This window comes from Falco biarmicus, chromosome 4 (genome assembly GCF_023638135.1).
Source record: "Falco biarmicus isolate bFalBia1 chromosome 4, bFalBia1.pri, whole genome shotgun sequence".
Taxonomy (NCBI): domain Eukaryota; kingdom Metazoa; phylum Chordata; class Aves; order Falconiformes; family Falconidae; genus Falco; species Falco biarmicus.
Genome location: NC_079291.1, coordinates 78899642 through 78920103, shown reverse-complemented (window position 1 = coordinate 78920103; position 20462 = coordinate 78899642). Strand labels below are relative to the sequence as shown.

Sequence of the window (20462 nt, the reverse complement as noted above, 5' to 3'; positions counted from 1 at the left end):
TATATAAGTTTTATCTTGGGTCTTACAGATTAATTTGTAATTTTTCCTCATCTTTTAGCTATAGCTGAAAGTATAGGAAGGAATATTATATATATCTCCCTAAAATTGACAATTGGCTAAAAATTGGAAGGGTGTAGTAAGGTAGTATTTTGTGAAATATTCATCACGAAGAGGAATCTTCTAATTATTGTTTTCATTCAAAAGATTAGGCAACCTATAACAAAGTAACCAAAACCAATAGAAACCAGAGCTCTGTAATTTTCCCCTCCTCAGGTATTACATTTTATGAGTGCTCAGCTGAAGTACCACTTCTCTGCAAAGATCTATTAAAACAGTAAATTATGTTTACACAATTAAATGATAGTGAGATCTCACTCTATTGCAAATCCAGTTAAGTGCAAGGTGCTATTGAGAGCAGCAATACTGTACCTCCACCTCCAAACAACTGTCCTGCCACCTCATTTTGCATTGGGGTGAGTGATTTTGCGGCCAACGAGCAAATCAGTTCAGCACGCTCATGGAAAACTAACTGCTTATCTCCCACTCCAAGAAGCCCAGTCTGAATTTTTTAACAGGAAAGTCAAAATAGGCCTACGTGCTATTCATACACACACAACTTACCGGAACAACTAATAATGTGGAAAAAAAATTACAAAGGAATTCCAGGAGGAAGGCATCAGAAGGTCGCATCTTTCCATCTACACTGATCATTTTTGGCACTTCAGGAACAAGGCTCACTGCAGCTTTGAAAAAAGCATCAGCTACAAAATAAAAAAATAAGTTGTTCTATTATCACTCCAACTGTGATGGCAGTCATGCCTGTGATCCAAAGAGCTTTGAGTCTCTTTCAAGTAGACCACAGAAAATGAACATCTGCTTAACTGCAAAGAAACTCGAGACTCAACAGTGAAAACCTGGTAATTCAAGTGATGCTGTTTTTTCCAAAGAAGTTCCTACATCACTTGAGATTTCTGAAATTGTAATTCTTCTCCTTTGCTTAACAAGGGGACACTATTGTTTCAAATATATTGCATATATAACAAAAAAAAGATTAGCACATGATCCAAAATTTACTTATCTAAAGAAATGCTTATGCTGTGAGAGTGAGGAATCCAATGGGGGGAAAAAGATCATGCTATCTTGTTCACAAATTCATTCACAGAAGGCTGGTCAAGTTATGAGGAAGTACAGACAATTTAATTTCTCTAAGGATTTACAGTCATTAAAATACTAATACAGTACCAAAAGCTGACGTATTGCTGGTTACCTAGATAAAGTTATTCTTTCCAAGAATCGCAATACAGGAATTACAGAAACCATCCACCATTATGGCCTCGCAAAATAGTTATTAAGAGGTTTTTCACAACTCTTTTTATTAGGTCTCTAATCCTACAAAACACACGCACAAAACCCACCGCACTAGAACATCTGTTCCTCAGTTTACTAAGTTAATATTCACAAATTAAAAACAGTATTTTCCCTTTTGCTCTAGAAGGCTTCTTATATATGCTAAGAGTTCACACACACACACAAAAAAATTCTGACAGCAAGATTCTTTTGCACTTTCTTGGCTACCTTTCAAAATATCCAAGTATCCAAATCCCATTCAATTTGTTTAACTATATACTTCAAAGCATCCCTCAGAATTAATACTGTATCTTTATTTTACAGAAACAGAGACTGAAGCCGTGAAATCAAATTTTAGCAAAGAGAAAAAGCATTATTGGTGAAAGCCACGAGGTGTTAGATGGCTGGGATGGAGATACCACGGACAGGCATGCATGGGCATTTCCAGGAGCGTAGCTTGCTCTGGAAAAATTTGAGCACATGAGACTCCAAGCAAATTTGCTAAATATAGTACCAACTGGTATCTAATTTAAGCTTATGAGGAATACCAGGGAAACATGTGCTTTGGAAAAACTGTAATTCTTCTGACTCTTATTTCTTTTCAGCACACGAGCACTCAAGCCCTTCTGAACCTTTCAGTGCTTAGAATGCAGACCCCTTCAGTCAAACATATTTCCTTTTATTCTGCACATTTATTTTGAAGTGAAATAATGTTTTTTATTGATTTTCAACAACAACATGTAAGTTTACACGGCCAATCCAAAGGAAGGTAAGTAATCTTCCTCTGAGCTTTATGAGAGGAAGGAAAGCAGCAGCAGATGTTCATCCTAGCACAAATAAATGAATCGCTGTCACTTCCACAGCTGTCTCAGAAAAAAAAACAACAAACCTGCATGCCCCACATCACTATATAATAAAAACATGTGACCAGGCAAATGAAAAAAATGTGTCTCAGAAAACAGTCTGCATTCCAAAGTACCCATGTCTGTGCAGAGAATACTCCTGCCTTGCGACATTATTTCATAATGGGACAAAAATGATCCCGTGTCTCCACAATAAAAGAGCTGTAAAGTATGTCACCTCTATTTACTGCCACCCTCCCTGCAATCACAGTCCTAGACACTCTCCCCTAAACTTTTGCCATAAACCCAAACCCTCTTTGCTATGAACAACTGCAATTTGATTTGATTTACTCTGCTTGACCTCCCACTGTTGCTGTGAATGAGAGCTGCCTTCTCACCTGGCTGAACACCTTCAGAGGTGTGAGCTCCCTCATTACACCTGCTAGTAAGAGCAGCACGCCCACTTCCTCTGCAGGCAGTGAGGACATGAGACCCATCCACACCACCGACAGGACTGCTCACCGGGCCCTGCCCTCACTGCCACAAGCTCCTCTGTGCTTTCATCTTTCTCTTCCCTAGCCACAGGAGGTACAGGCAGACAGCTTTATTTAAAATTCTTCTCCCTGTCCTCATTCCCCCTGCCCAACGCAGAAAGGCAAGCCAAAAAAATTAATAAGAGCACAAAAGCAGTCCGTTGTATTTTCTATGAGAGAGATAAGTATTTCACATTGGTACATCCAGAAGTACCAGCAAAGGAGAACGCGTTCATTTTGCTACAAGTTCAGCCAATCCATGCTAACCACAAAAGGTTCTTATGCTGGAACACTAAAAGCACATTCATCCAAGGTAAACGTGCTTTGTAAGAAGCAAAAATAAATTCACACTAATGCAAAGGTTTTATTGGAGACTTTGCAGAAAACTAACTGCCCTCCAAACACTACCACCCTATTGACTTGCAGAGAGGTGTCAGAGTATGCATTACATGCTCTGATGTGGACGAAAAGTTCATTAAATAGGTTGTCACAGATGTGCTGTTTTCTTAATAAGTATGAAATGAGCATCGGTATTTAATTCTGAATTACATGAATTATGAGGTTATGCAATAGTGCTTTCTCTGTGTCTTTTAAGAGACAATTCATAAAGCTATCGCATAGAGATGTTTCAAGAGAAAACCATACACCTGCTTTTCCTGGCTTCTGAAAGGTATAAGGAACCACTTACAAAGCACTGAAAACCACAGTGATGTTATGTTCTTGATTTAAAAAAAAAAAAAAGAAAAAAAAAGGGGGAGGGAGCAGAGAAAAAAGATAGATAAAAAAGGCTTCTTCCGGTGAAGGGTGGGTTTTCTTAACTGCCTAAAGTACGATACTGCTTCTAAAGTGAGCCACTCTTAAGTTGGATAAGGGCAAAGCAGGCTGCACGTTACAACAAATCATCATGATAAAGTCTTCCCAGACTGCTGTTAATATCTTGTGCAGTGCTCTGAACATGACATACTTCACACTTCGCTGAATTTATCCTTTCACAGCAGCTCCTTCATTTTGGTCAACCGTAATCCTATAAATCTTTCCCCTGAGCATACAAGCTGACCTTCAAGCTACAAAAACTTGGAAATTCATGTCAGCATTTCAGTAATGCTCTCCTACAGGAAAAGCAAGTGAAATTAGGGTGGAATGTTTTGCTATTGTCCAAATTCATGACTGGATGTACACGCACACATTTCATTATACATACACATTATACACACAAATATATGTGCCTCCATATAATTCTATACATCTATCTCTCTACACAGAAAAATTAAGCTTACATTGTATTTGCTGTAGCAATTTAAGATTTTGGGCAGGCAAAAAGCCAAGGAGGAACAAAGACATTAGAGATGGGAAAACAATTAAGCTCCTTAAGTCCACCTTCAAAGAGCAAAAGAGAGCCTGACATACCTACACAAACTATTTTTAGTCACGGATACAATTACACAAGGCTAAGTCCACCCGAAGGACAAAACCAGGGACCGTACGCAGTCTTCTGCATTCCACATCACCTTCGTGTCCTACAACACTGTTTAGTCTATTTTAATACTCCGAAGATTTTGCTTCCACATCTGACATGTTGGAAATTTAATGAAGCCTTGTACACCAGTGAAAAAAATTAATGGGAAGCAAGCATGGGGGGGGTTTGTTGCCTTCCCCAACACACCACCACCCCCCCCCCCCCCCCTTAAATAAATTAATGCATTGCTGTTTTGACAACCGAGCATTGCAAATGTTTGGAACTCCTCCCCATGTTGGTGAGGTCACCGTGAGAGTTTTGCCATATTGTTGAAATGCATTTTTTTCCCTTGAGCTATGAACATTCTATCTTAAAATCCTCTACACATCACTTCCAGTCCAGAAATGACAAAGAATTATTTGAAGTAACAAAGGTGAAATAAGAAAATGAATGTGCTGCTGCTTGGTGAACTGGAATGTATTATGTTAATTCATATTATTTCATACTAATTCATAGTATGCAATAGCTGCAGATAAAAAGGTAATTATGTGGATGAAGCTTGCCAGTGCTAGTTTGAGAAATAGCTTGATTATAGATCGTTAGCAAGGCCTTAATACTTCATACAGAGACATAAGTGGAAGATTTGTACAGGGAGATCACACAGTACGAGCAAGAACACTGCATACAAGGTACTTTATTCTGACGCTGTAATCAGGAAATGCAACACATGCTGCTGCCCCCCCCAAAAAAAACCCCCAAAAAACCACTAAATAAAAAACCCCAAACAACCACAAATTTCAGCCTGCCTCTCTAAATTCTGTGTAATCCCTAAAGACTGTGAGGTAAAGTATCAGCAGTCTTTAAAGAGAGCTCCATTACTAATACTGGAAACTCTGAAATAATAAATACTATAGTTAAATACTGTGGTTTCTCCTGGCCATTATAAGGTGAAAAAAAAAAACCCACAACCAAAATCAAACAAGCAGACACATGGAAAAACATGATACAGCACTGAAGAGTCAATATGGTTTCTGCAGAGAGAAAGCATTCCTCAGAAGTCTCTAAAGTTTTCCAAAGAACCAGCAAGTCTGTGTTTAAAAGTGACCTAGCCAATGCAAATACTAAGGTTTTTAAAAAACATTCAACAATGTCCCTCACACAAAAGGCTCTTAAAAGAACTAAGCTGACAAAAGAGAAGGAGGAAAGTCCTCCTGAGGATTCGTAATTTAATAAAGGATGGAGGGGGAAAGAGTGGGAAGAAAAAGTTTTCACAGTAGAATGAAATGACTACTGCATTCCTTAAGGTTTTGCAGAGACATGTCCTTACGATGAGCTGGGAGGTGACAATGTTTGCAGACTGGTCTGGAATGTGACTGCAAAGCATCGCACATGGATCTCATGATTCTGAGCAATAAAGCAGCAGATGAAACCTAATATTAGTAAGGCATGCGGGGAAAGAAACAGCCCTTGCTATAACCGTAGAAAGATAAGCTCTATATAGGCTATTTACACTCATAAAGGATTTCTGGAGTCATTACAGATGGTTTCCTGAAAAACTACATCTTAAACAACTGTCAAAATGGCAATGCAATTATAAGAATCATTAGGAAAGTAATGGAAAACTGAGGTGTCAATTGTATCATTTACATAGCTGTTGTGCATTTACATCTGGAATACAGTCCTGATCTTTCCATTTCCAAAAGGATAAAAGGAAGATTAAAAAGGTGCTAAGGCATGGACTGGTTCCTTATTAGAAAAGACTATACTGTCACAAAATTTTCAAGAACGTATCAATTCCATCTCAGAGGCAGCATGAAGAAAATGAACCAAGAATGACGGACTATTTTACATTATCACTAGTAGATCAGCTGCATGCACTGAAACACTCGGCCAACATTTAAAAACCCTACAGAAATAAGTCCCTAAGTAGTAGATTTCAAAGTAGCATGTAACTGTGGAACTCACTGGCACATGAAGTTACAAAGGCCAAAAAATAAAAACTGATTAAAAAACTGAATTCCTAAGGATTGGTCCATTTATTTTATTAAATACTATGGTCCAAATGCAGCCTTTGTTGAAGGATGTATTTAGACCACCTGCAGCTGAAAGCATCATCCTACATTATTGTTTCCTGCATGTTCCCTTAGGAGATGCTGCTAGACACTTTAAAAAACAGGTCATGGGCTAGACAGACTTGAAGAACTGACAAACTGATATGAAATACCAGCCTGAAAAGCTTACAGAGAAAAAGATGCCATCTCTTTCAAATCATATGGAAAAACTATTGGCCAGGATAAAGAGAGGAACAAGAAAAAGCCCAGTGAATGGGAGAAGTTTCCAACTGTGGAAATCCCAGGTAAACGAACAAGTCCTAATTTGTTTAAATAAAGCATCATTTAATATTCCTAGTAAGGAAAACTATCTCATCAGTTTCTCCCAAAGCAACTTTACTGCTTTCAAGGAAGACAGTATTTAAAAAGATAACAGAGACAGCATATACTGAGAAGTGTCACCAGAGAAGCGTGAGCCAAGAAGTCCCAAAATCTGTAACTGAAAATATCTCTTCAAACTCTTATCTCTCTAAATTCTTTACGTCAAATTCTCTCTATTTATATTCTTCAGATCTATAAAGATTTTAGGAGATTGGGAAAGAATACTAAAAATTGCTATCTAATGCTACTGAGAAAATACACTAAAACAACTATTACACTATGATTAAAAATTGCTTTTTAGATATTCCATACCATACTTTCTCCAAAGTGTGGCTGAAGCCTGTCATAGTTAGAGAACAGTCACAGAAAAGTAACATTTTCTGAAGTAGAAAAAGATATTCTTTTTACAATCTACAAGTGAAACTGTGTTTCATGTATGCTTCACAATTAAAATCTACATTTGCTAAACAAAATAAAAATCTGCATTAGTTCTTTGGGGGACAAAGACTCTCCATTTTTATGAAGTTTTACATTTGACAATATTCCAGTGAAATTAGTCACACAGAATCAGTTGAATTACTTTATTCACTCAGCATGTTACTTCTGAAGCGAGGCAAGGATTTCACAGCCTTTAAAATAAAAATGCTGCACAACACACATTACCAGAAAATTACGTCATCTCCACCCACCTGCTGAATGCTGTGACCAACAATTAAAAAATTATGCTGTCTGTTCTTTGTCAGGCATTTCCACAGGGAGGAAATATGTGCAATTAAAATAATACCTATATCTCAAAGATCCAGAGGTGACACAATGGAGCATGCATTTAATCTCAATTTAGTCCAAGCACTCCCTACGACAGAAAGCATGACTGATGAGAATTTATTATTCTATGTTGGCAGCATGCAGCGTTCTGTGGCTCAGTTGGGGGGAAAAAAAAGCAGCAAAAAAAAAAGCACATCTCTGTAAAATCTAGCATTTTCCTTTCTAAGGTGGGCTCTTCATAGGCTCTCCAGAGGTACAAACTATGCAGCCCAGACAAACACTTAAAACATTCTGAAGATAATTACAGATTCATGTTATTTAAAGCACCTCTTTGGAGCTGGAGACAAAAGAGACTACTCATGTTTAATACATGCTGAATAGCATACCTGGACAGACATCCATCAGTGTATTAATACTGGACTTTCCATAAGGCTATAAATTCATGTTTCTGACCCAATTTCATTGTATTAAAGAAAATCTATTCCAAGAAAAATTACATTTTTCTAATACTGAAGTATTTGGGGTGAGTTCAAACAAGCATCATATAGTTGCTTTGATTAACAGTGTGGCAAATCCCAGGAGGGAAGGCTCTGATTTGATAGAGGAAATTGGAACAGTGAAACACTAGGACTGACAGCCTACTGCTGCTGCCTCTTGAGATTGGGAATGAAGCAAAACCCAAACTCCTCCAGCTATAAGCAGATTAGCTGTGGCTCTCCAGTTGTTGGTAGTTTGTCAGTGCAATCCTCAGACTAGCAAACTTTACTTACTGTAATGACCTGCACCATTCTCTTTATAAAATAATAATAAAAAAAATTTTAAATTCTCCTTATCTACCCTAACAGGTAATTTTACTTCTTTTTTGAGTTAGATACATTGGCAATTTAGAGAAATCTTCCTGTTGCCAACAGAAGTCTATCCTGTGAAATTCTGTTTTGTTGTATGTTAAAGTGAAAACTGAACTCACTGAAATAGCTAGGCTCCCAATAGGAACTTAAAATTTAAAAAAATCCAAGAATTTAACTTGCTAAGAACAACAGCTGGTCTCTTTAAACAGAAACTGCCTGCACATGCACACATGCATGCCCCACTACTAACTGAGCTATCAGATCAGGTACATTACTTTTCAGTTTTATTTCTCTTCCCAATTTTAAACCAATTAAGCTAATTCCAATCAGCATGAAATAAAGGTTACACAAAAGGCACAATTTCACTTCCTAGCCTAAATGCTACCATTGAATTGCTCACTCTTAAAACTTCACTTCTTGCTGCATTGGTTTTATTAGATCAGCGTCTAGTTGGCATCAGTTAACTCAGTTACCTGACTGGATTTAAATATGCTGTTATGAATTAATCAGTACTTCTTACACATGTGAAATACATTCAGCTGAGATACAGATTAAACTGTGTTAAAAGTAACTGCCAAGAACATGTTATCTGACTACAATACATCAGAATATAAACAAGACAGTTCACAAAAAATGCCTGGTTCCCCAAAAAAAGACTGGTGTCACTGTTGCCTAACTAGTTAACACATGCTAGATTACACTCATGAAAGTGACATGTCTCTGAATTACAAATTATGCCCAAAATAGCTTTCCCAAGGAAGCAAAAGAGCATATAACAATAAAATCTTAGTAAACAAAGTGAGTTACCAAACACCAGTTCTGCACATGCTTCACTTCAACAAAAGCTGAGATGGACCAAATGCTGCTCTCTCTAGCTTGTGGGTCTAAAATTCAGGAGAGAGTAGTTAATAAATATGCCTTTTAGAGGCTGAATTCATAATACTTTGCATATACCTGCTACCTTAAGATTTCAGAATGGGGATCCTTGTTTAGCAAGTGCACAGTGTTCACATGTCAAACAACAGCTGTGCATGTCTATAAACTCTCACACTGAAAAATCTGGACAATTGTTGGGGTCCAGGAATCTCACTCAGATAAGACTTGGGTCACAAAAATACTGAAAAAGTAGTTTATAGATTGAAAGATTATTAAATCACAGAAGCTGCCCCCAACATGGACACGGCATAGCCCTCAAAGACCAAATACTACAGAAAAACTGCTTTGGATTTGCTTCCAACAAGAGATGCACTGCCACACAGCAGCAATAACAAAAATTGATATAAAGAATTAAGTAAGCTAGTCAATTAAACAAAACACCATAGGAAGAAAAAAGCAAGTCTATTTTTGGTAAACTCTGTTATCTAAAAAGAAACTGCATAACACTAACTGCACAACAACAGACTTTGCAGATCTTTTATTTGCACAACATACCTGGACACAACAGCCAGCTTTATGCTAAATCCCTCTGCTTTGCTATATGGGCAGCATCAGATTCAAAACAAAGAAATAGAACAGTCACTCTGTACTGAAAAGTCTTAATCAGCATCCTAAGTCAGCTTGTTTCCGCAGCTGGAACTTACTGGTAAATGCAGAGCTTGGAAAACAAGCTCTGGTGAAGAAACCAGAGCTAAAACAAAGAATTAATAGCCACAACAAAGATGATACAAAGTAATCCAATTTATTACTCTCACAGCTCCACTGAAAAGGTGTAAAGGAAAAGCATGTAGCATTGGAAAGCAGACATTTAAAGTCAGTATTAAAATTGTGAAACAAAGCAGAATGACATCACTTTGAAAAGGAAAAGAAAGGTACTGCAAACAGCTAAAAGCATGAGAAAACTTCCAGAATAGGTAACTGTCTTCCTTTCGTGATATGAACAGGAACACAATCACTTTTTTCTCCCCCCAAATCACTTTTTGTCAGAATTTCCAATTACTTAAAACTGAGCTAACAGGATGGCTAAAAAACATATTCAGGCCATGGTTCAATCAATAATTCAGATCAAAAAAGAAAATGTATTTTTCATTCTTCATATTATCTAGTATTATGCCATTGTATCATTCTGATATAGTGGCATATTTTCTTAGCTAAGCATTTATCATGTGTGTGCTTTGATAGCAACTTTCTGGTGTCAGACGTAAGTTTTAATTCTTTTCCACTCGTTGCAGGATTCTGTCAGCCTGTGAACTACTACACAGATGAACTAGTTTCTTTTTCCACATTTACAATAAAGCACATCATTTATGATCAGGGTGCTTGCATAATTATGCAGGAGAAAAACACTCCACATCTTCCATACTTTCTAAGTAATTTAGGACAACCTACCTCATAGCCATGCTTATGTCAACTAGAGTCAGCTAGCTGTCTTGGTTATTTAGATCACAGGATTAGTGTTAGAATTGAAGAGCTGCTTCAATATGACAAGTTTTCACTGCAACAGTTCTTGAAACAGGGCTGTATTTTAATTACATCGTAAATATACTTCTATGACTTCTGATTTCAACCAAGTTATTATTCACAGCTAGAAATATTTCTGAAATAAGAGAACCTTTAAGCAGACAAATTCATACCTTACCTTGTGAAAGGCACTGATTTGCAAGAGCAACCTGTCCAGAGTGTAGATACAGATTAAGACGTGTGAAGATACCACTCAGAGATGGAATGGTGATGAAGCAGAAGGCAACACAAGCCTAAAGCAAATAAAAAAATGAAACTGAAGAAAATTCCTAACAGAGTTATAGGAATCATTACTGATTTTATACACAATTAGGAAACAAAATATGTAAAACACTTTTGGGAAAGACTTTCAATAAAAAGCAAAGTCCAAAATCAGCAACGTCAAATTCCATAATTATAACAATATTTACTATTATTGATTACTGCTATTATGAGTAGATTAGCTCAAAACTTACTCTATGACTCCAGCTCAGAGTTCCTCTCTGCTCAGGTAACTAGCTTTCAGCTCAAGACCAAAATCTAACTAGAAAGCGGACTACTGGTCCTTGGGAACATTCCATCTGTCAAACTGGTCAAAGCTGGTGTGTTATGTGTATTTGGGAGGAAGAAGATCCAGTGCAGCGTGCTCCAGCTTTAGACCTACTGGAACAGCCCAAACACCCAGGTGGAGCCAGCAGCACCCAGTCATACAGAAGCTGCTCAGTGTCACACTAGCTATGCTTTCTCTGGGCCACCATGCACAGGTGCCACGAACAAAAAGCCATTCATTAACGGTAGCATATGCAAACACCTCCCCAGCACATAAAGATGAAGACTGTGGTTTCAGGTAAGAAGAGGGCAACACTAACAACCTGCATAGCCTCTGCAGAGTTCAAAGCTCTTTTGACCATATCTATATAGACTCAGAGGCACTAAAAGCAGAAAGAAGCACTTTTTTTGAAATTCAAATACTGATTTCAGCACATCAACACTGATATGAGACAGAAATTAAAATTTATTCTTTTCCCCCTATCTCCCATTCTCTCCGTGATTGAGTTATATAGAAAATAAGTATTTTATTTCAAATATAATTTGAAAAGCTGAGCTTTCTAGAATTCACACAAGCACTTTCCCAATGAACCTTCCTTTGCGTAGGGAGTCAATCTTGCTGCTCTTTTTTAACACAGAGCTGCTATTAAATGCTTTCGGTCCTTGCTTTCTTAAACGACACCATTGGCTTTAGAGAGTAAAGATCAATGGTAACAAGAGAAAAGGAGACTATCAAGTGTCAAAAAATACTAACGTATCATTTTGAAAAAATTACAGACTTCGGTGGCAGCAGGTAGTATTATCTGCTAAGAGAAGGCAGGCTCAAAGTTTATTTAGTCAGACCTACCCTGACAAATGCAGCAGTCTTTCTGGAATGATTTCCTTTCATCACCTTTCTTGTTTCCATTGCTAGTTGGTTCACAGACTACACATAAAACCCAAAAACAAATCATTAAGAAAAATGCACAGATTTATTAGGTCAGTGGCAAGTAACAAACTGCATGTTCTATTGCATGCATTTACAGAACAGAAACTGTCAAAAGGGACCACGATAAATAAACACAGTGCTCTCAGACTGTTTAGTCTTTACTTGGAGAATTTTAGTGACCATTCCTTAAAGCAAATACAATTCTGAAGGTTTGTGAAGGTAGACTTGTTGGTTTATTCAAGGCTTCTGATCATCCCTTGCTTCCCAGCTATAGTGCTGTCATCACCTCCTTCCTGGCATAAAACCCACGATCTCTAGCTAACACCCTTATTTAAAAAAAAAAAAACCAACCATAAAAATCCCCAAATAATAAAAGGAATAATAAAAGGATTTAAGAGAAGATACAATGTTGCAAAGGAATTGGATGCAGCTAATTCTCACCTGACACCTAACTCAATACAGAAAAGAGATTAACGTTCCCAACCACAGCAGGGCTCTGCCTATACCTGCAGCCAGACACTGTCTAATCTCTTCTGGATGGAGGATTACAGAAGAGAGAACCCAAATTCTAAATGCACAACAATGCCATTTATTTTATTAGAGATGAAATCTCTTGCAAGATAGCCAGTTTTCTTTGTTGCAATGACACCACGGATGCCTGTCAAGCAAGAACTTCAGAGAGCTTAAAGTGATGAAATGAGAGATAAGATCAAAGCCTACTTTAAAAACACCTGATAAAAAGACCTCAGACTTACTCCGATGCAGACCAATAATCTGGGCAGGGAATGGGAGAACGGCAAATATATCCCCACTCATTAAGATAATGTAGATCAACTGTAACTTACATGAATCAACTGGACTAGAACAGGCTCCAGATTGCAAAACATTGACCTGGCTTCAACATAGAAACTCAGCTGTTGTTCAAAGTCACGGCCAAATGAAACCTATGAAAGTCAAGAAAAACCCTGGATTTTACCATTGTAGGCCATTAACTTTAAGAAATATAAACACATATGCAGATAAACCACAGATACTCAAAAGTCAACATCCCCATATATTGATAAGAAAAAACCCCCACCATTAACAACAACATAGTACCTGGAGAATCTCTGTCCTTTTAACTGTCTGCTTTCCCATACTTAACCTTCAGGGCAACTTGAAAGTTTTGCTGGTTTTTTTTTTCCATACTCCACATCATCTTCTACTTTACAGATCAAGTATTTGTCAAGAAAACAAAATTTAATTCCTAGATTTGTGAAGTGTTTTCAAAACTAGCATAACTTGATTCTTTATGGCACAGGGACAAAGACATAGTTCATACTTAAAAAGCAAAACAAAAAATCCCCAGAAAAACAGAAACAGATCAGTGAATCTGTATTCAGATTCTTGTAATTTCTAGTTGATAAAGGGCCTCCAGGAGAAATTTTCCTAACAAGACATACCAGTAAGAAAAGCAGGTTTTCCTCTAGCTTGGTTAATAAATATATGATTATATAGTATGGCAAAAGCCTGCAACCTTGCATGCTGGCAGGAAAGAAGAGAAGTCAAGAAACAACCCTTGTGTGAGAACATCCTACTTCTAACCCTCTAGATTTTAAAAAAACAAGTGCTGTCAGCTGGAGTGTCTCAGCTGTCAATTAAAAGCCTAGCAAGAAAAAGTCTCCAGGCAGTCTACATTTATGTATTCAAATAAGATTTTTTTCTAGTAGAAATAAACTGCATTATTTATTATTTCTCAAGCCACACACAGAAAAAGTTTTTACAGAAATAAAATAAAAATCAAATTTAAACCATACAGCAAAAGAGCAAAGGAACTGCACCAGAAAACAACGGATTGCTTCTTATATTACAGACAACTGCCTTTGCCTTTCCTCTATTTGTGCCACCGCTGATTCTTGAGTCCTAGTCTCAAGAAAACTTCTCTGAAAATATATAATTTTCCACAAAAAAGCCTGACTTCAAGAATGACTATCACAGCTGCTTTTCCTTCCACATCTTCATGTGTGCTGGTTTAAAACTTATAACCAGTCATTTTGCTGCTATGGGATTTTTTTTTCATCCTAAACCAAGACTACAAAGCCACATCAAATATTACTCAATGTGGAAAATGCTCCTAAAGGAAATTATACAGTATTATATTGCATATAAAGCTTAATAAAACAAAATTATATTAAAAACATATTAAATACCAAATTGTTACAGCTGAAGAGAAAGCAACCATCTAGAGATGAATTCATAGAATTGCAACACAGAACAAAGAGGACAAGTAGAGACAAAGCCTGTCAGCTCTGACTATGTGAAAGAAAAGCCAAGCATTGAGAGTACCTGATTAAAGCAAAAAAAACCAAACCCTTGAGAACATCTCCCTAAAACAACCTGACATCTCAAACACAACAGACAAGAACAAAAGATTTTTATTGGGATAAGAGGTTAAAAATTAATTTCAAGACAAAATAACTGGAGTTTTTGTGGGACTACTAATTTGATGATACAATTTATCCTATTTGTAAATTAAGATATGAATAACATAAAAGTTATATTTATTTTATGCTTTTTAAAGCTGGTATTGGTTCCATTTAGAGCTGGGTAGCAGGAACTGCATTCACATAAATCAGTGAGCTTTCTCTGACGCTATAATGGCAAGACTTTAACTGCTGTTTTATTGGTATTTTGCTTTTTTGCTACATTAGTGTTTTGCTTTAAAATACTTCACAAGTTTTACATGAGATTTACAAAACTAGCAGGAAATATGATTAAATAAACAACACATGCACTTTAAAATCTCATATTGCATCATGTCATCCTCAATACTGTATGATATTTATTTCAACACAGACATACTTATTTCACTAAAATACACTGGTTGGGGTTTTCAACAGTCTTAAGCAAGTCAGACAGAGTCTCTGTTCAGCTACATAGGCACCTGTTTCTCATGGGGATCTCAGGAAAATCCGAGCTATAAGGTACACCCCAACAGTTGCACACAATTGTCACTCACCATTTTAATGAATCCATTTATCAAAGCTGCTAACATTCTTTTCTCATCTTCAAGTGTTAGTGCACTAGAAGAAAAAAATGTATATGGTAAATTTTAGAATATTGCTTTATCTTATTTATTTGTAAAGGTTCAAATGACACATGCTAACTTATATAATGTTATGTCCATATAAAATGTTTATTGTACACTAAGACCACTAAACTATTAATTATAAAGCAATACCTAATTTTAATACGAATATCAAGTAAACCAGGCACCAAACTGAATTTGAAATTTAAAAAAAAATAAATTGCCAGTAGTGTCTTTATATTTTACAGAATTTTGTCATGAGAAGGAAGCTAAGCTCATGTTTTTTACTGAAGCACGCAAATGGTTTCAGTCTCGTGTTACAACATGAGAACTTGAGTAGGAACTGATTATAAAAACCTAAAGAAGTTAGTAAATCTATTCTTAGAAGAAAGTTTTCCTATTTAAGGGGAAAAGTTTTTACAATACACTTTCAATAGAATACGTAATAGTTAATGTATTTATTTTAGAAACATCATTAGCTTATTGTTTGGTTTGGGTTTTTTTTAACTAACCCTGCCACATAATTTAAAAAATAATTAGCATCACCTTGTCACAGGGCTGCCTTTTTGATGTTTTAGTACAAACAGAACTAAATTGATATGTAAAAAGTTTCAAGATTATCACTAATACCAATTCTACAGCAAGGGTCCAAATCTGATTTGAAACAAATTTACATCACATTAAAATCCAATAAGTCAAACCTGTTTCACTGAAAATGGATAAGCAAAAAGTTAAATTACAATTAACTAACATTAAATTAACAGTTTAATCCTTTTACTATTATAGACTTGGCTCTAGCTTTGACCTTCAGTATATTAGTTACCCATTTCTGAGCTCAGACACCAGATGGGAAGAGAACAATAGTTTTATTATACAAATTCAGTAAAGGAGGAAAGAAAATCTCAGCATGATTAGCTCATTAGTGCATTGCCAATCAAAAGAGCCAACTGATGGGCTCTGAAAGGCTCAGAAGACTTGTAATGAGATCTCCGGGTCAGTTATAGGTTTACAGTTCAATTCTGAATCAGACCCCTACCAGCCTAAAGGCTGTTATCCTGCAACAGCTGTTACGGGGGTCAGCGAGCTCTACACAATGGTTTGGGAGTTTCCTGAACCAGGGTGTAAAAACAGATGCAGGAGTTACTTTAAGATACGTAGAATTTACGATGATTTGCCAATCAGAGATGACACAACACAACCAAGCTAACAATGTACACCACCTTATCTCAGCTAAAAGAACTGCTGACTGAAGGGATTTTAAGGATCCCAGTGAAGTATCAAATTGTTTTGGCGACATGTCAGAGGAAGCACCAAATGTGGATTGCCATAAACTGCTTAATTTTTTTAAATAAGCTATTTTAGCTTCAATATATTCTTCTGTTTAAAGGTTGAAGTGGCTTTTAGTGCAACATACAGCCAAATAAGGTGCTCTAACCCAAAATAAAGCACTCTAGCCAGTATAAATTGCAATTACATGCCAAATCTGATTTCTTTATTGGCAATAAATCTTGCATTCATGGCATATCAAGGCCGAAACAGTTACAAGTTCCTTTACAGCGTCTGCCATACAAAGAGGTGTTAGGCTCAGAGTGCCAAAAGAAACTGTGCCCCTACAGTTCTACTCAACCCAAACTAGAAGAAAAAAGCAGATTTTTGCTCTTACGATCTAAAATTTGGAGCACTGTGATTCTGGCTGTATTTTCAATCAGACAGAGATTTCTGTGTGATTTCTGCAAGATACCTACAACCACAACTGTTTTCCACATTGCACAACTGCTGTTCAAACACTGAGGATCCAACAACGCACCCAGGATCCCCAACAACCTCAGCACTCAAAGTCAAGGGGAAAAGAGACGAGAAGGATTTAGGGGAAAGACACAGATGGTTCAAGAGCTTCTCCTCTGTTCTAGCTTCCTCTACTCAAGTTCCTAGAGACCTTCCAAGTGTCCTTTAAAGACTTCACACCTCTTTGTAATGGCTGAAAAAGTAGGCCCAAAAAACCAGATGCAATTGAGTATGGCAATCTGTGCTATAATAGCTACATTTTCACTTAAATCTCAAAAATAGTTTATTATTCACTATAACTCAAAGATTACATTGGTTTCACTCTCAAAAATATTTTAAAAAGATTGTTTAGTCTCTGCTTCACTAGAAAACTCTACAAAACTGTTGCTACTTTCCTTTTAAAATTCTGCTTCACTATTCAAAATAAAGCAGTAATTAAAGAGTAAATGGTACATGCTGCCACTTCACTGTGTAGCTCTTCCCTCAGCACTAACTGGATCCATGTCTTAATCCACCATGAAACAAACAGCCTCAGGCATGTGAAACTGTACACCTAGCAGCAAACTTTGCAAAAACTATAGTTATGAGTAAAATTAATCTATTTTTTATTTTTATTTTATTAATTTACTATATTATGAGTAAAATTAATCTTACTTCACAGAATCATGCATCGTCTTGCAGATATGCAGAAGAGCATTGAGTATAACAGGATCCTTTGTAGATTCCTGTTGATGCCTATAAAATATTTTAGAAAAAGTGATGAAAAATCCTGCTCTTTCAAAATGAAAACCAATGAGTAATACTATTCTAATGCAAAACTCCAATCATCAGCATTGTATGACACTACAGAAATTTTATATTAATTTTTTAGCCAACAGAACTCCAAAGATCACATGGTTAGCAGACATATAATTGCAACAAATGCTAGTCAATAAACATCTTAATACATGGAGCTTTACTGCCAAGCCACAGAATCTGGCTCCTGAAGGGACAGAACAAGCTAAACAAGTGATACATTGAGGCAATCTATGAACATCAAAACAACGCAATTCTAGATCTACCAAGAAGAAATACCGTTTCTCTGCTACTGATGGACAGGCAGAAAGGATAAACGCCACATTTAGGTACAGAGGCACATGTGCAGTGGAGCACCGCTAAGGGGCTGCAGCACCTCTCAAATGAGCAAAGGCCAAGAGAGCTGGGACTGTTTAATCTAGAGAAGGCTGCGGTGGGGGCTTAGTACCTGAAGGGAAGGTGAAAAATTAAAAAATGTTTCAAGGAACCTGTGAATTATTTGAAAAGAAAGGGACTGTCTGACTTTAACAATATTTGAAGATGAACCCTCATCTTTTAAGTTAATTTTCAACTGTGGAAATACCCATTTTTCTGCATAATGGAGCTTATAACAAGAGACTGCTCTTTCTTCCTCCATTATACCAAGGTAACAGTTCTGTGCTGTCACACCAGCTGGAATACGAAATAATTTCATAAACCAAGTAAGGGAACATAACTTTTAAAAACCTCAGAGAACAACTATTCTGTTAATCCACAGCAAGCCAGCATCAATACATTTACTTCAGTTTCAGCTTTCTTTGTGAACAGTTAAACAGTCAATCAATAGATTAACAAAACTGAGGCATTATTTTTTCCCCCCATAACCTGGAACACCTTCACAAGCTAAATGGCCTACACACTGACTCATCTTCCCTAGCAATCTTTCAATACATTCCCCAGACCCTCCAGAGTGCATTTAATCTCAATATTCTCCACTTACTTAATAAAAGATTCCATAATGCACTTGCAAACCTCCACTCTCACACTTTCCTTCTGGAACATATCCAGAAATGGCAGGAATTTCTCCTGAAAGTATAAATACATTAAATACATAAACAAGTAAAATTAGGTATTTTACAAACAACACACTAAAACAATAAGTATTTTGGATAAGTTTTATAATTATAGCTGGTTTAGTTAAAATTAATCTTTGAAGATAGTAATTAATTTTGAAGGATGAAAGAGTGGAACAAATGGAAAAGCACCAAAGGCTGAAAGGCATGTCAATTTATTGATTGCAGAGATCCAGAATAAAACACAGAACTGTTTGGATCAAATGTTGCAGATTTTTTTAAAAGCAGTCATATACTTGAAACAGCTTAAGATCCTGACAAATTCAGACATCTATGGGAAGAAAAGGTGGGATATTAAAACCAATGAAAACAGGCCACACACCAGCAACTATCTTGTGTGTAGCCTGGGCAACTTATGAAGGTGCAAGACACACAAATTTTTTTCAAAGATGTGGGTTTAGGTTGTTAAGATATTGAAATACTTAGTCTCTGTATCACCTCAAGAATATAGCGAGGGTAAGTTTTTCAGAATTATCTGAGCAATTTGTGAAAAAGCCTTGACTCCAAACCCACAGAGTCAGCCTTCAATTTTACTCTTCAACTGGTTTCAGAACGTTGACACCCACTGTCTTTGTTCCTCTTCCTCTGCCTCATATACAGTCTCTGACCTCTCTTAGTTTCACTTTGTTTCAATACCAAACTCAAACCCTATGATAGAGCATGCTAAGTATATATCATAACATACAAATGGCTATGAGTAATTACATGAACACCCACATAAATAAATGGTATTTTAACTTCCATTGTCAATTATGCCACAGTAACAAAGCAACTTAGAAACAGCCTAAGGAAAAAAAAAAAGTATAGAAAATTGGAATTAGAATAAAGAATATTTAAGTAGTAGCAGCAAAGAGTTTCTAAAACATTTCTGCACTTATCTACTTGACAAAACACCCTCTCACTATGTGACCCTGCAAACAATCTAAATACTCAAGTCAGGTAAATTCTCTTGGAGAAACAGTGAAAAATAGTTCTTAAAAATTTATTAAACAGAGCATCACTTACCACTGAAAAAAGCAGAGAGAAGTCATAGATATAGGTAATAACTTTCTGAATAATTGACTGCAGCTGAAGAGGAAAAAAAAGGCAGGGCGGGGGGAAATGAATGATTGTAACACAAGTTAAATTAAGACTATTCACACCAGAAATTATTCTTCCCTAGTTATTCATAGAAAACTAGGTTGGAAGACACTTTAAGCATTCATTGATGTAATTTCTTTCCCCAAACCATGATTGACTACAGATATGCTGTTCTTAACAGATTTATTTCCAACATGCTCTTCAGAACTCATACGAACAGAGGCTGACCAGCCTGCCCAGGCGTTATTTGTTCTTTATATAGTCAGGCAGATTTTTCTGATCTATAGTCTGCACGCCCTTCAGCTCTCTAAACTAAAAAAATGCCAACCCAACCCACAAATAAACAAACAAAAATAATCCCAAACCAGTTTGTTAAATCTTCTTTTGTAGGCACTTTATCTACCCTCCAAATAACCACAAAAACCTTCTAGAACCTCTTAGTTGATCCATATCTCACCTGGCATGCAGTCTCAAGAACCAGACATGA

At 36.6% G+C, this 20462-nt stretch overlaps 1 protein-coding gene across 2 annotated transcripts in view; it reads right to left on the bottom strand.

Moving 5' to 3' along the window:
- Positions 1–20462, bottom strand: part of VPS35L (VPS35 endosomal protein sorting factor like) — a 56669-nt gene that overhangs the window by 11720 nt on the left and 24487 nt on the right. For both annotated transcript variants that reach the window (XM_056334484.1, XM_056334485.1), the window contains 8 exons: positions 19901–19963; positions 18763–18848; positions 17643–17723; positions 15135–15198; positions 12982–13080; positions 12056–12133; positions 10799–10913; positions 622–761 (listed from right to left, as the gene is read on the bottom strand). In XM_056334484.1, the coding sequence (XP_056190459.1) occupies positions 622–761; positions 10799–10913; positions 12056–12133; positions 12982–13080; positions 15135–15198; positions 17643–17723; positions 18763–18848; positions 19901–19963 (726 nt within the window). The remainder of the gene's footprint in view (positions 1–621; positions 762–10798; positions 10914–12055; positions 12134–12981; positions 13081–15134; positions 15199–17642; positions 17724–18762; positions 18849–19900; positions 19964–20462) is intronic.